Source organism: Sus scrofa, chromosome 7, assembly GCF_054392235.1.
Source record: "Sus scrofa isolate SSC_HxYL_T2T_F1_AM1 chromosome 7, Sscrofa_HxYL_maternal_Yorkshire_Landrace_v2.0, whole genome shotgun sequence".
NCBI classification, from domain to species: domain Eukaryota; kingdom Metazoa; phylum Chordata; class Mammalia; order Artiodactyla; family Suidae; genus Sus; species Sus scrofa.
The window spans coordinates 109,383,256-109,396,465 of NC_139389.1; the positions used below are offsets into that span (position 1 = coordinate 109,383,256).

At 41.2% G+C, this 13,210-nt stretch overlaps 1 protein-coding gene across 2 annotated transcripts in view; it reads right to left on the minus strand.

Moving 5' to 3' along the window:
* Positions 1 to 13,210, minus strand: part of NEK9 (NIMA related kinase 9) — a 46,085-nt gene that overhangs the window by 26,201 nt on the left and 6,674 nt on the right. For both annotated transcript variants that reach the window (XR_014811106.1, XM_003356752.5), the window contains exons 5-10: positions 12,128 to 12,233; positions 9,766 to 9,897; positions 7,039 to 7,149; positions 5,088 to 5,152; positions 1,945 to 1,995; positions 1,296 to 1,488 (exon numbers count right to left, since the gene is read on the minus strand). Coding sequence is in view for 1 of the 2 variants with exons in the window: in XM_003356752.5 (XP_003356800.1) it covers positions 1,296 to 1,488; positions 1,945 to 1,995; positions 5,088 to 5,152; positions 7,039 to 7,149; positions 9,766 to 9,897; positions 12,128 to 12,233 (658 nt within the window). In the remaining variant the exon portion in view is untranslated. The remainder of the gene's footprint in view (positions 1 to 1,295; positions 1,489 to 1,944; positions 1,996 to 5,087; positions 5,153 to 7,038; positions 7,150 to 9,765; positions 9,898 to 12,127; positions 12,234 to 13,210) is intronic.

Consider the following 13,210-nt stretch of genomic DNA (forward strand, 5'->3'; position numbering starts at 1 on the left):
GTCTGCAACCTACACCACAGCTCACGGCAACGCCGGATCGTTAACCCACTGAGCAAGGGCAGGGACCGAACCCGCAACCTCATGGTTCCTAGTCGGATTCGTTAACCACTGCGCCACGACGGGAACTCCTGATTTTTTTTTAAATAGGAGTAGAGCTTCTTGGAAATCCTTATAAAAATTTTACAAATTCTGGTCACAGTTTCCTTGAAACAGGAAACAGTTATAATGGAATCTGGCTATATCAAAGAAGCTGCTAGAGGAGTTCCTGTTGTGGCTCAGCAGGTTAAGAACCCAACTAGTACCCATGAGGATGCAGGTTCGATCCCTGGCCTTGCTCACTGGGTTAAGGATCCAGCATTGCTCCAAACGGTGATGTAGGCCACAGATGCAGCTCGGATCTGGCATTGCTGTGGCTGTGGTATAGGCTGGCAGCTGCAGCTCTGACTCAAGCCCTAGCTTGGGAACTTCCATGTGCCACAGGTGTGGCCCTAAAACAACAACAACAACAAAAAAAAAGCGAGTGATTGAAGGGTGGGGGTGGGGGATGCCATAAAGCACTGAGAATAGTCCTAAGTGACTTTTCAACAGTTTTCTAGAGAAAGTACTCTTCCCATTCCATAACTTAACTCTAAGTCCTTATTAAAATTTTTTTTTAATTTTTTTTAACAAATTGAGCATGTGCTTTATTGGGTTGACCTCTTTAGGTTAAACTCCTTTATTTTTTTAATTTTTAAATTTTTTTTTTTATCTTTTCAGGGCTGCACCTGCATCCTGGAGGTTTCCAGGCTAGGCGTCAAATCGGAGCAGTAGCCTCCAGCCTACACCACAACCACAGCAATACAGGATCTGAGCCTTGTCTTCAACCTATATATACCACAGCTCACAGCAATGCCGGATCCTTAACCCACTGAGTGAGGCCAGGGATCAAACCTGCGTCCTCACGGATGCTAGTCAGGTTTGTTTCCACCGAGCCACCAAGGGAATTCCTTCAAATGTTTTTTTAAGACATTAGTTTCACTCCACCTCTGGCAGCCCCCTAGAAGCTAGTTCTGTAAGCAAGATGCTTTTAGGAAATAACAGCAAGTTAACACTCTATAGCAGAGGCCAAATCACTCATTCTCCCTCTCAAGAATCAATAGTTGAGTGTCTACCGCTGTTGCACACTAGGAATAAAGCCCATTCTCATGGAGAAATTGTCTGAAACCACTGGAAAAAAATGAGCTCCCTCAGAAGAGTGGGAAGGAAAAGCAGCCTGAAGTGAGCCACAGCCTCTAAAGAACTTAGCTTTCACTTACCACCCAGGTGTAGAGTTCCTTCTCCACTGTGACCACAGCAAAGTGGGTATTCCCTGCACACACCTGCCGGGCACTACAGCCACTCTTGATGACATCCAGTTTCTGGGGAGTGGATTTCCCACCACCCCAAACATAGACTTCACTGGTTCGGGATGTTACCACAGCAATGGGTGTTTCAGTCACAGTGCTTGACCTGCCAACAACCCCCAGAACAAAGGCACATTTAACATAAAAATTGTATCAAAGAAAAATGTTTCCAGTCTGTTCCCTGAGAAGAACTGCCAATTATGGTATGAGAAACTATGTTCTTTCTCGACAACTTATTTCAACCCTCTATCATAGCAGGCTTTGCAATTCCTGCCTCAGGGCTTCATCATAGCCTGGCCAGCTCAGATTCCAGTCTGATCCATAACACCTACACTTTTCAACTTTGCAACATTCATCATGGTAATGATGTCCACTTTAGCATGAGGGTGAAATTACAGCTTTCTTTTTCTCCAAAATGACTATCTGACATTTAAGCAGATGTTGGCTTCTGAAAGGATGCCAAAGGCTACTTGCTAGGATCAAACAATGTCCAAACCCAAGGAAGAAAGACCCCCTGGTGGTAATTTAAGGTAAATTACTTTCCAAGAGTCTTGAGCATTACCTTGGTCTCTTTGTAGGTGCATTAAGCAGTGTGACTTTTTCTTCCATCTCTCTAACGAAAGAAAAGCAAAAATACATGAGAAAAAAATAATCGGTTTCTATATTAAAGGTCTCTCTAATACCTTTCACAGATTTAATCTTCTATAAACCATATTCCTCCTCCAACGTTACAATACTTTTAGGAAAGTACTTTGATACAACTAAGTTACATAGGCCTTGCATTAGTTAAGGACAAGAGGGCCAGCAGTCTGGGGCCATTTGCCTTCTGTCTCTGAGAAATGTTCCAGGCTGGAACAGAGAGCCTTGAGAACTTCTGATGCGCATTTTAGGAACAGACTAACACCTCTATCTAGTCCGCCCACTGAGTCCCTAAACTCAACATCTCTAAAACTCAGTTTATTATCTATCTGTCATACAGCTTTTCTTTCTGACTCTCCTAATTCTATAACTGGTACCCTCTGTTCTCCCAGTGAACTAGGCTTAAAATGAAAACTTCAGTGACCTTGGACTTAGCCATCTCCCTTTCTTCCATATTCAGGTTCTACAGATCTCACTTATACAATGCGCTTTATTCTCATCTCTCCTTCCCCGTCTCACCACCTTAGTTCTGGGCGGCTTTACTTCCGACCTGGCCTGTGGTAGCACCTAATTAGTCGCACCACAGTTCCAATTTATTTTATCAGTCTTTTAGTGATTTAACACTGATACTAGCATTGCTAAATAACTCTTCCTAAGGCATGTCTCTCATCACATGAACTGACTTTTCCTAAATATCCAACACATCTGTACTGTTTTATTTCTTTTTTTTTTTTTTTAGGGCAGCACCGATGGCATGTGAACGTTCCAAGGCTAGGGGTCGAATTGGAGCTGCAGCTGTTGCCTGCACCACAGCCACAGCAACGCCTGATCTGAGCCACGTCTGCAAACTACACCACAGCTTGCAGCAACACCGGATCCTTAATCCAATGAGCGAGGCCAGGAATTGAACCTGCGTCCTCATGGATACTAGTTGGGTTCATAAACCATGAGCCACAATGGGAACTCTAGCATTTCAGTATTTTTTTTTTTTTTTTTTTTGTCTTTTTGTCTTTTGTTGTTGTTGCTATTTCTTGGGCCGCTCCCGTGGCATATGGAGGTTCCCAGGCTAGGGGTTGAATCGGAGCTGTAGCCACCGGCCTACGCCAGAGCCACAGCAACGCGGGATCCGAGCCGCGTCTGCAACCTTCACCACAGCTCACGGCAACGCCGGATCGTTAACCCACTGAGCAAGGGCAGGGACCGAACCCGCAACCTCATGGTTCCTAGTCGGATTCGTTAACCACTGCGCCACGACGGGAACTCCTCAGTATTTTTTTGAAAGTACCTGAGGTGTTGCTATTGAGAGCACCAGGTCTAGAACCACTAATCCAGCCAAAAAAGACTTAGTACTTCCTGAATATTTCTACAATTTCCTGCATCTGTGCTTTACCTGGAAAACTCTGTCCTATGTTTTTCCATCAAAGAACAAAATTCTAACAAAGTATACATGTTAATCTCCAATTATCTCAATAAAAACTACAATTAAAAACTATCAATGGGAGTTCCCGTCGTGGCACAGTGGTTAACGAATCCGACTAGGAACCATGAGGTTGCGGGTTCGATCCCTGCCCTTGCTCAGTGGGTTAACGATCTGGCTTTGCCGTGAGCTGTGGTGTAGGTTGCAGACGCGGCTCGGATCCCTCGTTGCTGTGGCTCTGGCATAGGCCGGTGGCTACAGCTCCGATTCAACCCCTAGCCTGGGAACCTCCATATGTCGCGGGAGCGGCCCAAGAAATAGCAACAACAACAACAACAAAAAGACAAAAGACAAAAGACAAAAAAAAAAAAAAAAAAAAAAAAAACTATCAATGGAAATATTTAAAGGAGAGATTTAAATAGTAATATATTTTTGGAAAATAAGCCAGATAAAGAACTTAAATATGCTTAACCAGGCCTTAAAGGGTGATATTGTCTGAACATTCATAGATCATAAAGTGAAGGTCACAGGGCTGTATCTGGAGTATTACACGTAATTCTAGATGCTAAAACACTGGCTAAAGATCAACTAGAGAGGAATTCCCTAGTGGCCTAGCAGTTAAGGATCTGGTGTTGTCACTGCTGTGGCAAAGGTCTGACTTCCACATGCCATGGGCACAGCCAAAAAAAAAAAAAAAAAAAGAAAGAAAGATCAACTAGATAATCAGAAAAGATTAATTTAATACAACAGAATAAAAAGCACTAACCAAAGAGCAGAAATTATGGAATTAGGTATATACATTATGCAACTAAAGGCGAGACCTGAAAAACTACATGGTTTTAATATTGGGATGATATAGAAACAAAGAAATGGTAGGGGAGGAAGAAGGGTAATAAGGCAAAAACAGTGAAACAGGATGAAATAGCGACTGAAACAATTTAGAAGGACAAAGAACATGTCATCTTCTGTGTTATGATTTGAAGCCTCCTACCAAAAGGAGGGATAAAGGACATTCTTCCTACCTCTAGAGAATTCTAAGGCTGCATAAATCTCAGGAAATAACCAGTCAGGAATTAATTAAGCTCAACTACTGGAAATGGGCAGAAGATACCTGAAGCAGACTCCTCCAACTGCAACCTACCACCTTAAACAATGCACTAAAAATTAAAGGTACTATCCAACAACTGTTGAGCACCTTGTGCCAAGCCCTGGGCTGAGTACTTTATATGCATTATCTCCTTTAATCCTCACCCTACCTTACTTCAGAGGTGAAAACTAAGGGACAGAGATATTAAATAACTTGACAAAGGTAATGACAGAACTCAGACATAAACATAAGGATGTCTGAGTCCAGAGCCCTTCTCTCTTAATTCTTATACTCTAATGCCTCAACTCTAGATTAGAACTCACAGATGAGCGAGTGAGGGTTTAGGGTCTCATCAGTACAAACTTAGAATGAAACAGTACAGGCTAAGGAGATGAGAGTCAAGAGCTACATGAAGCAATGAAAGCAGAGATGCTGGTAGAAAATAGCACCAGAGTGGCCAGGCCAGGAAACACCACCTTCTCTTTGTGGTACTCTGATCAGGCCTCTAACAGTCAGCCAACCATCTACAGAAAGACAAAGAAATGACTTCTTTGTTCTTTACCTTCTGCGTTTTCTGAGAAGGGGGCGATCTAGAAGTTCATCTGCAGTGGGTCTCTGCTCAGGATCCTAAAAAGTACCAGAGCTGAGTTTTATTTTGGTTACTTATTTATTTTTTTTGTCTTTTCTAGGGCCGCACCCAAGGCATATGAAGGTTCCCAGGCTAGGGGTTGAATTGAAGCTGTAACCGCTGGCCTGCGCCAGAGCCACAGCAACGCCAGATCCGAGACTCATCTGCAATCTACACCACAGCTCACCAAAACACCGGATCCTTAACCCACTGAGCGGGGCCAGGGATCGAACCTGCAATCTCATGGCTCCTAGTCAGATTTGTTACTCACTGAGCCACAATGGGAACTCTGAGTTGAGTTTTAATTTAAAGGAAATGGACAGAGTTCCCGTTGTGGAGCAGTGTAAACGAATCCAACTAGGAACCATGAGATTTCGGGTCTGATCCCTGGCCTCGCTCAGTGGGTTAACGATCTAATGTTGCTGTGAGCTGTGGTGTAGGTTGCGGATGCAGCTTGGATCCTGCGTTGTTGTGGCTGTGGTGTAGGCCGGCAGCTGTAGTTCTGATTAGACCCCTAGTCTGGGAACCTCCAGGTGCAGCCCTAAAAAGCAAAAAATAAAATTAAATCTAAAAAAATAAAAAAATAAAGGAAATGGGCAAGATGAAATCAAAAGAGGGATTTTTTTTTTTTTTTTTTTTTTTTGTCTTTTTGCCTTTTTTAGGGCCACTCCCGCAGCATATGGAGGTTCCCAGGCTAGGGGTCTATCGGAGCCGTACCTGCCGGCCTACGCCAGAGCCACAGCAATGCGGGATCCAAGCCACATCTTCGACCCACACCACAGCTCACAGCAACGCCAGATCCCTAACCCACAGAGCAAGGCCAGGGATCGAACCCGCAACCTCATGGTTCCTAGTCGGATTCATTAACCACTGAGCCACGATGGGAACTCCCCAAAAGAGGGATTTTGCTTCCTCTCAAGACCACTATTTATCATCCTTTTTTTCTGAAAAAACACAATTTCTTATGTCACGTTCTTTGCTTCATGCTTAGCATCTCATTATCACCAACTTATACGCGAATAAAAACACACCTTCCTCACTTGTTCTAAAGGCAAGGCAGTGGTTCTAAATTTTAATATATACAGCAAATAAGAATCTCCTGGAGTGATTTCTATGCTTTATCCACAGAGATTCTGATCCAGGTGGTCTGGTGTGGGGCCTAGGAATCTTCATTTTCCTGTAAAATTCCCCTCATCCCCAGGTGATTCTAATGCCTATGGTTCTTTGACCACTGGTGAACAATACTACCTAGTGCTACACTGCAAGGCAACTGTGAGATTTAGAACTATACACATTAGGAATTCTAAATTATCTCTGTTATTTCATAAAGTCAATTTATAAGAATTAATCTTGATCATGAAAAATGGAACACAATTTAGATGGTAAAATCATTTCATAAATCTGTAAATTAAATCTGTTGGCTAAAAAAACAAACAAAAAAACAGGAGTTCCTATTGGGGCTCAGGTTACAAACCTGGTTAGTATCCATGAGGATGTGGGTTTGATCCCTGGCCTTGCTCGGTGGGTTAAGGGTCCAGCATTGCTGTGAGCTGTGGTGTAGTCTGTAGACTCGCATTGGATCCTGGGTTGCTGTGGCTGTGGCGTAGGCCAGCAGCTGCAGCTCTGATTCAATCCCTAGCGTGGGAGCTTCCATATGCCATGGATGCAGTCCTAAAAAGCAAAACAAACAAACAAACCAAACAAAAACAAAACCCCAAAACCCAAAGAATTTGTTAGCTGAAGCACACAACTATCATGAATTAGCAGTTATCCTGCATACAGCCTAGGGAAGTGGATGTGGTTTTGTGTAGATTCATCTATACCATACTGCAAACACTAGGCTAGAAGGGTAAAACAATGAATGGAAACCAGTATGCATGCTTACCTGGTCAAGGCATGCATGGACCATCTGGATCAGTTCCAAAGAGTACTGTCTAGAATCAACTTCCATGGCCCGGATTCCTTGTACAATCTTCACACATAAGTTGAGTGGATTCTATAAGAAAATGATTATTAGACAAAAAAAAAAAAAAGAAAAGAAAAAGAAAAAACTACTGGACTTGCTGTAGTGGCACAGGGGAAATGAATCCAACTAGGAACCATGAGGTTTTGGGTTGAATCCCTGGCCTTGCTCAGTGGGTTAAAGATCCGGCTTTGCCATGAACTGTGGTGTAGGTCGCAGACTCGGCTTGGATCTGGCATTGCTGTGGCTCTGGCGTAGGCTGGCGGCAACAGTGCCACTTAGACCCCTAGCCTGGGAACCTTCATGTGCTGCGGGTATGGCCCTAAAAAAAAGACAAAAGACAAAAGAAACAAACAAAAAAAGAAAATGATTATTGTATTGTCCTTGGTTATATAAAGATGATATAATCTACCAGTAGGGATTCTGAGATGTCTTCAACTGTTATTTAAAGTAGTGGGAGGAGGAGTTTCCGTTGTGGCCCAGTGGAAACAAATACAACTGGTATCCATGAGGATGCGGGTTCGATCCCTGGCCTCGCTCAGTGAGTTAAGGATCCAGTGTTGCTGTGAGCTGTGGTGTAGACCAGCAGCTGTAGCACTGATTCGACCCCTAGCCTGGGAACTTCCATATGCTGCAGGTGTGGACCTAAAAAGCTAAATAAATAAATAAATAAAAATAAAGAAGTAGCAGGAGTTCCTTTGTGGCTCAGCAGGTTAAGGACCTGGCATCGTCACTGCTGTGGCATGGATTCAATCCCTGGCCCGGGAATTTCTGCATGCCATGGGTGCAGCCCAAAAATGAATTAATAAATTAATTTTTAAAAATAAGTGGCAATAGTTCTGAAACAGGTCTGACTTCTTTTCATAACTATTACTACATGTCAGCAAGAAACAGGGATGTACTACTACCATGAGAGAAAATAAAGCCAACTGGTCAGCAGCGAGGTATGACTATGTGGGCAACAGAATAATAGTTAAGGGTATGTTATTATCTGATCCTTCAAATGAATTCCAAGAAAAAAGAAAGCAAGGTTAGCTGTGCTTCTTGGCTTTAAGTATCTACTTTGACAACTAATTTGCCTCCTAACTTATATATTCTAATAGTGATTATATAGGTGATACTGTGCTACGATAGACAAGACAATAAATAATAAGTTGATAATGATAATAAATTATAATAATGCTACCACCACTTTTACTGAGAGACCACTATGTAACATAAGCTGCACATATAATTTGTTTTTTTTGCTACGCCTGCAGCATGTAGAAGTTCCTAAGCCAGAGACTGAATCTGTGCCACAGTAGCAACCCAAGCCACTGCAGTGACAACACCAAGACCCTTAAACCACTGCACAAGGGAACTCCACATATGATGGTTTTTAACCCTTGCAAACACCACACAAGATTATCATTACCAATTCAGAGATGTAAAGTAACTTATGCAAGATTACACAGACAATAAAAAATGGAGCCGTAATTCCAACCAAAGTCTATCTAACTACAAAACTCATTTTCCTTCTACTATATTATTTAAGAAAATTGGAAAAACTTTAGGTCTCATTAAAGTCCAATTAGTTTTACATTATCTTACATTTGCATTTTCCATATACATTAGCAGAGAATCTATAACAAGGATCAAGTGATTTGATCCTTGTTATAGAGGATCAAAGAGATGAAGTGACTTGCTTAAGTTCTCACATCTGGTTTGTAAAGGATATTGGATGTGAATCACTTTTGCTACTCAAATTGCGGTCCATGGACTAGCAGCATCAGCATCATCTGGAAGTTTGTTAGAAATGCAAAGTATCAGGCCTGGCTCCAGACACACTAAAATAGTCTGCATTTTAACAAGACGCCAAGGTGATTTCCAATGCATATTAAAGCTTGAGAAGGAATCCGACCAGGAACTGGACTTTACTTAAGAAGAAAAGAAAAGAGACTTAACGGGATCTGTTGTCTACAAAACAGTAACAATCTTTTAATAAGAGTCAGTGTGTATGTAATTTTTCATAAAAAAGATCAAAATAATAAGTATTATATAATTTGCCTTAGCTTTAAAAAAAAAGTAGAAGCATGAGAAATGAAATGGCTTATCCCAACTGCTGCATCACAGAGTCAATCCTAGAGCCAGTTTAAAAATTATAGTCAACAGGAGTTCCTTTCATGGCTCAGTGGTTAACGAATCCGACTAGGAACCATGAGGTTTCGGGTTTGATCCCTGGCCTCACACTGTGGGTTAAGGACCTGGCGTTGTCATGAGCTGTGGTGTAGGCTGCAGATGCGGCTCAGATCCCAAGTTGCTCTGGCATAGGCTGGTGACTACAGCTCCCCTAGCCTGGGAACCTCCATATGCGGCAGGTACGGCCCTAGAAAAGACAAAAAGTCAAAAAAAAAAATTACAGTCAATGGATTTAAGTACCATGCTCAAACTACTTGATATGATTATTTTAATGGGTAATTCAAAGTGGAGATAAATCTAGTCTATAGCATTTCAATAATGCACTACTAAGCCAGTGCCTGAATACTGGTTATTTTTGCCTACAGCTGATCTCTGTTGAAGAAATCAGAAGCTCAGGGATAAATGAAGTTGATTCTCTTAACCAAGTCATACCATTCGCAAGGACAATATAGGAATAATACATTAACTTACTGTAGCATCGAATGTTCTCTTTAGCGTAAGCAGTTCGAAAATGACACAGCCTACCGCCCAGATATCGGACTTGAAATTGTATTTTACTCCTTGGCAGAGCTCTGGAGACATGTAATATGGAGTTCCCACAAGCTGAACAACAAAGAAAATAATCACAGAATAACTTCTTCTGAGGTAACTTAACTGTATTAGTATTTCAAAACCAAATTGAATTTCCTAGGAATTACTGATAACAACTATAAAACATTCATCAGCATATCCCAAAATGTTTATGAGATGATGCCACCACGGAGAGAAATCTTATTCGTCAGATCTTTGGGGCAAATTATAAAAGGCCAATCTCTGTGGTAAAGGCCTGTGGCAATTTGCGAGAGGAAGAAGAGCTCTGTGGTTTGTGGATCACAGAGGCTTTAGGCATTCAAGGCCACTGAAGACTTCAGAGATAAAGCATTCTTGGTAAAAGCTCACCAATGGAAAAAAACAAAAAAACTGGTAGTGGAGATGGTAACTGAATAAAGGGGTTAAAAGTCATAACTGAAACTCATAGTAGTGAAACTTTGTAAACAGCTTAATTTAACATTTGTCATATCAATACTGTTAGTGAACTACTTTCAAATTTAAAAAGATTTTCTGGAGTTCCCCGGTGGCTCAATGGGTTAAGGATATGGCATTATCATTGCTGAGGCTCAGGCCTCTGCTGTGGCACGGGTTCAACTCCTGGACCAGGAACTTCCACATGCTATGGGTACAGCCAAAAAAAAAAATTTTTTTTTTTTAAATTAAAAAAAAGGGAGTTCCCGTCATGGCGCAGAGGAAATGAATCCAATTAGGAACCATGAAGCCTAATTGGATTTGATCCCTGGCCTCACTCAATGGGTTAAGGATCCAGCATTGCCGTGAGCTGTATTTGTGTGCTGTGGGGTAGGTCGGCGGCTGTAGCTGCAATTGGACCCCTAGCCTGGGAAACTCCATGTGCCATGGGTGTGGTCCTAAAAATAAATAAATAAATAAAAAAATAAAGATCTGCGTTCAAGAATGTGTTTGGGAATAAAAAAATGTCCTGAATGGAGCTCATGTCTCTCCAAAGATTAGAGACAATGAGTACCCTATTATTCAGAGGTAATAAAACTGATAGCCATCTTTAAGTCAGCAAAGCAAAGCAATTTTTCAGATGGCTTATACAGCATTTATAAGTTTTCATATCACTCCTCCTTTGCATTTAAATGGCTGAAAAAAAGTTAAATCTTGGTTTTTATCAGAATACTCTTGAAGGGAAAAATCCAGGCAAGGACATGACTACTTCCTCAGAAGCTCAATATGGCCCCATCATACAAGCACAATGGGTCCCAGAAGCAAACTCCCAACCTGGCTATCCGTATTCTTGGATATCTCTAAATTGCTGGCAGGCATATCTCAACATTATCAAAAGAAACATCAACAGGACAAAATTAACTCATATTTTCAAGTTCTTTTAAAGACAGAGCACCGTAAAAACCAGAAGAGTAATAATTGGGTTTTATAAGTCTTAAAAGGATCAGATCATTGTCCTTAAAGATCCGTTTGTGTTGGAGTTCCCGTCGTGGCGCAGTGGTTAACGAATCCGACTAGGAACCATGAGGTTGCGGGTTCGGTCCCTGCCCTTGCTCAGTGGGTTAACGATCCGGCGTTGCCGTGAGCTGTGGTGTAGGTTGCAGACGCGGCTCGGATCCCGCGTTGCTGTGGCTCTGGCGTAGGCCAGTGGCTACAGCTCCGATTCGACCCCTAGCCTGGGAACCTCCATATGCCGCGGGAGCGGCCCAAGAAATAGCAAAAAGACAAAAAAAAAAAAAAAAAAGATCCGTTTGTGTCTACTCTTTACCAAAGGTCTTTCATAGGATCAGGTGAGAAGGGAGCCCTGTGGTTCAGACTGCATGTGATATTAAAGAGCAAACTGTTCCCTGGGCATCAGCCTTTATTTGTAATACAGGACTTCTGAACTAGAGAAATTCAAAGGAAACACAACAGAGAAGTCCAACATCCTAAGCTTGAACATTAAATAAGAGATAAAGTGAAATCTACTAAAGATCCTAGGCTAGAAAAAAAGATGAAGCATTTTACTGCTTTCAGAAAAGTCTTTAGTCAGTGCTGGAAAGGGCAATGATGTCAGAACTGTTACATGGACAATGACTAAAAAAAAAAAAAATTAGGGATGTAAATGCCTGTTAGTGAGTCTTGGAAAAAGACTCCTGAAGACCTGCTTTGTAAGTATGGGGAACTTGTAAGAATACTGAGAAAAGTATGCAAGATTTAAGGGGTAAATTTATATCTCATGGGGCAGGAAAGGAAAAGAAAAAAAATTAAGTCAAGAGCAACACATACTTACCGTCTCAGCCATAGAATACTCAGAATTAAGTTTCTTTGCTAAGCCATAATCCCCAAGTTTTATCAGGTTTGCTTTGGTCAGAAAAATATTTAATGTCTTTATATCTCTGAAAAAAAAAAAGATTCTATATATCAAACCCATATACTCACCCTTTCTGCCTAAGATTAGTACAAAATAAAAAAGAATGTTATCACTGCTCACACTGTTATGGGATCCCAAAGAATGGTATCACTTTCTCACATACTTTAATACTGAAAAGGGGACTTGGGGGAGTGAGGGCACAGAATTAAATCCAACCTCCAGGGCTGCATAGAACAGGCATGTCCCCCAAACCAATGAAGGCAATAGGAAAAGTTGAGAGGGTCAGATAAAAAAACAAAAACAATGCCCTAGGTAATCATAACTCCTATAAGGTACACTGTCTGTACAATTACCACTTATGCCTTGAATTAAGTGATATCAGGGCATTTGACCACTTAGTTGTTGTCAAAGGTTGAAATCTGTTAAGGCAAGAGAAGACTGCACATCCCAACAGCAAAATGATCAGGCTATGTAGATCACCTTAATAAAATCACTGGCTATTTTTCTAAAGATGAACTGACCGTAAGTAACACAAACTGTGCCTGGTTTACACTCTGACTTCCTTTACTGAAAGATGTGAAAAAACTAGAACAATGTTCTTTGTTAATTTCTGAAAAGAAAATAACAATATACAACTGTAGCCACTCAATATCTATCAAGAAATGTATGTTAACCAAATGGACAAACCAACAACAAAAAAAGAAATACTAATGTATTAACAATTATTTCTAGCAATGGTCCATGACTCACTTAAGGATATAACAATATGGAAATGTTCTTATAAGGGTTCTCTCCTATAGCTAGAAATGCATAGAAAGCTGTCCCCTCAGCCTCCTTCCAAAGATGTGGGAAAACTGCATAATTAATTGTACAAAATGAATAAGTTTTTACTTACATTAAAAGACTTAATTATAAAAGTAAAAACAATTGCCAATTATTGCTCAGAGAAAACATTTACTGTGAATTCCAACTAATCTAATACCACTTTTACAGTGGCTTCCA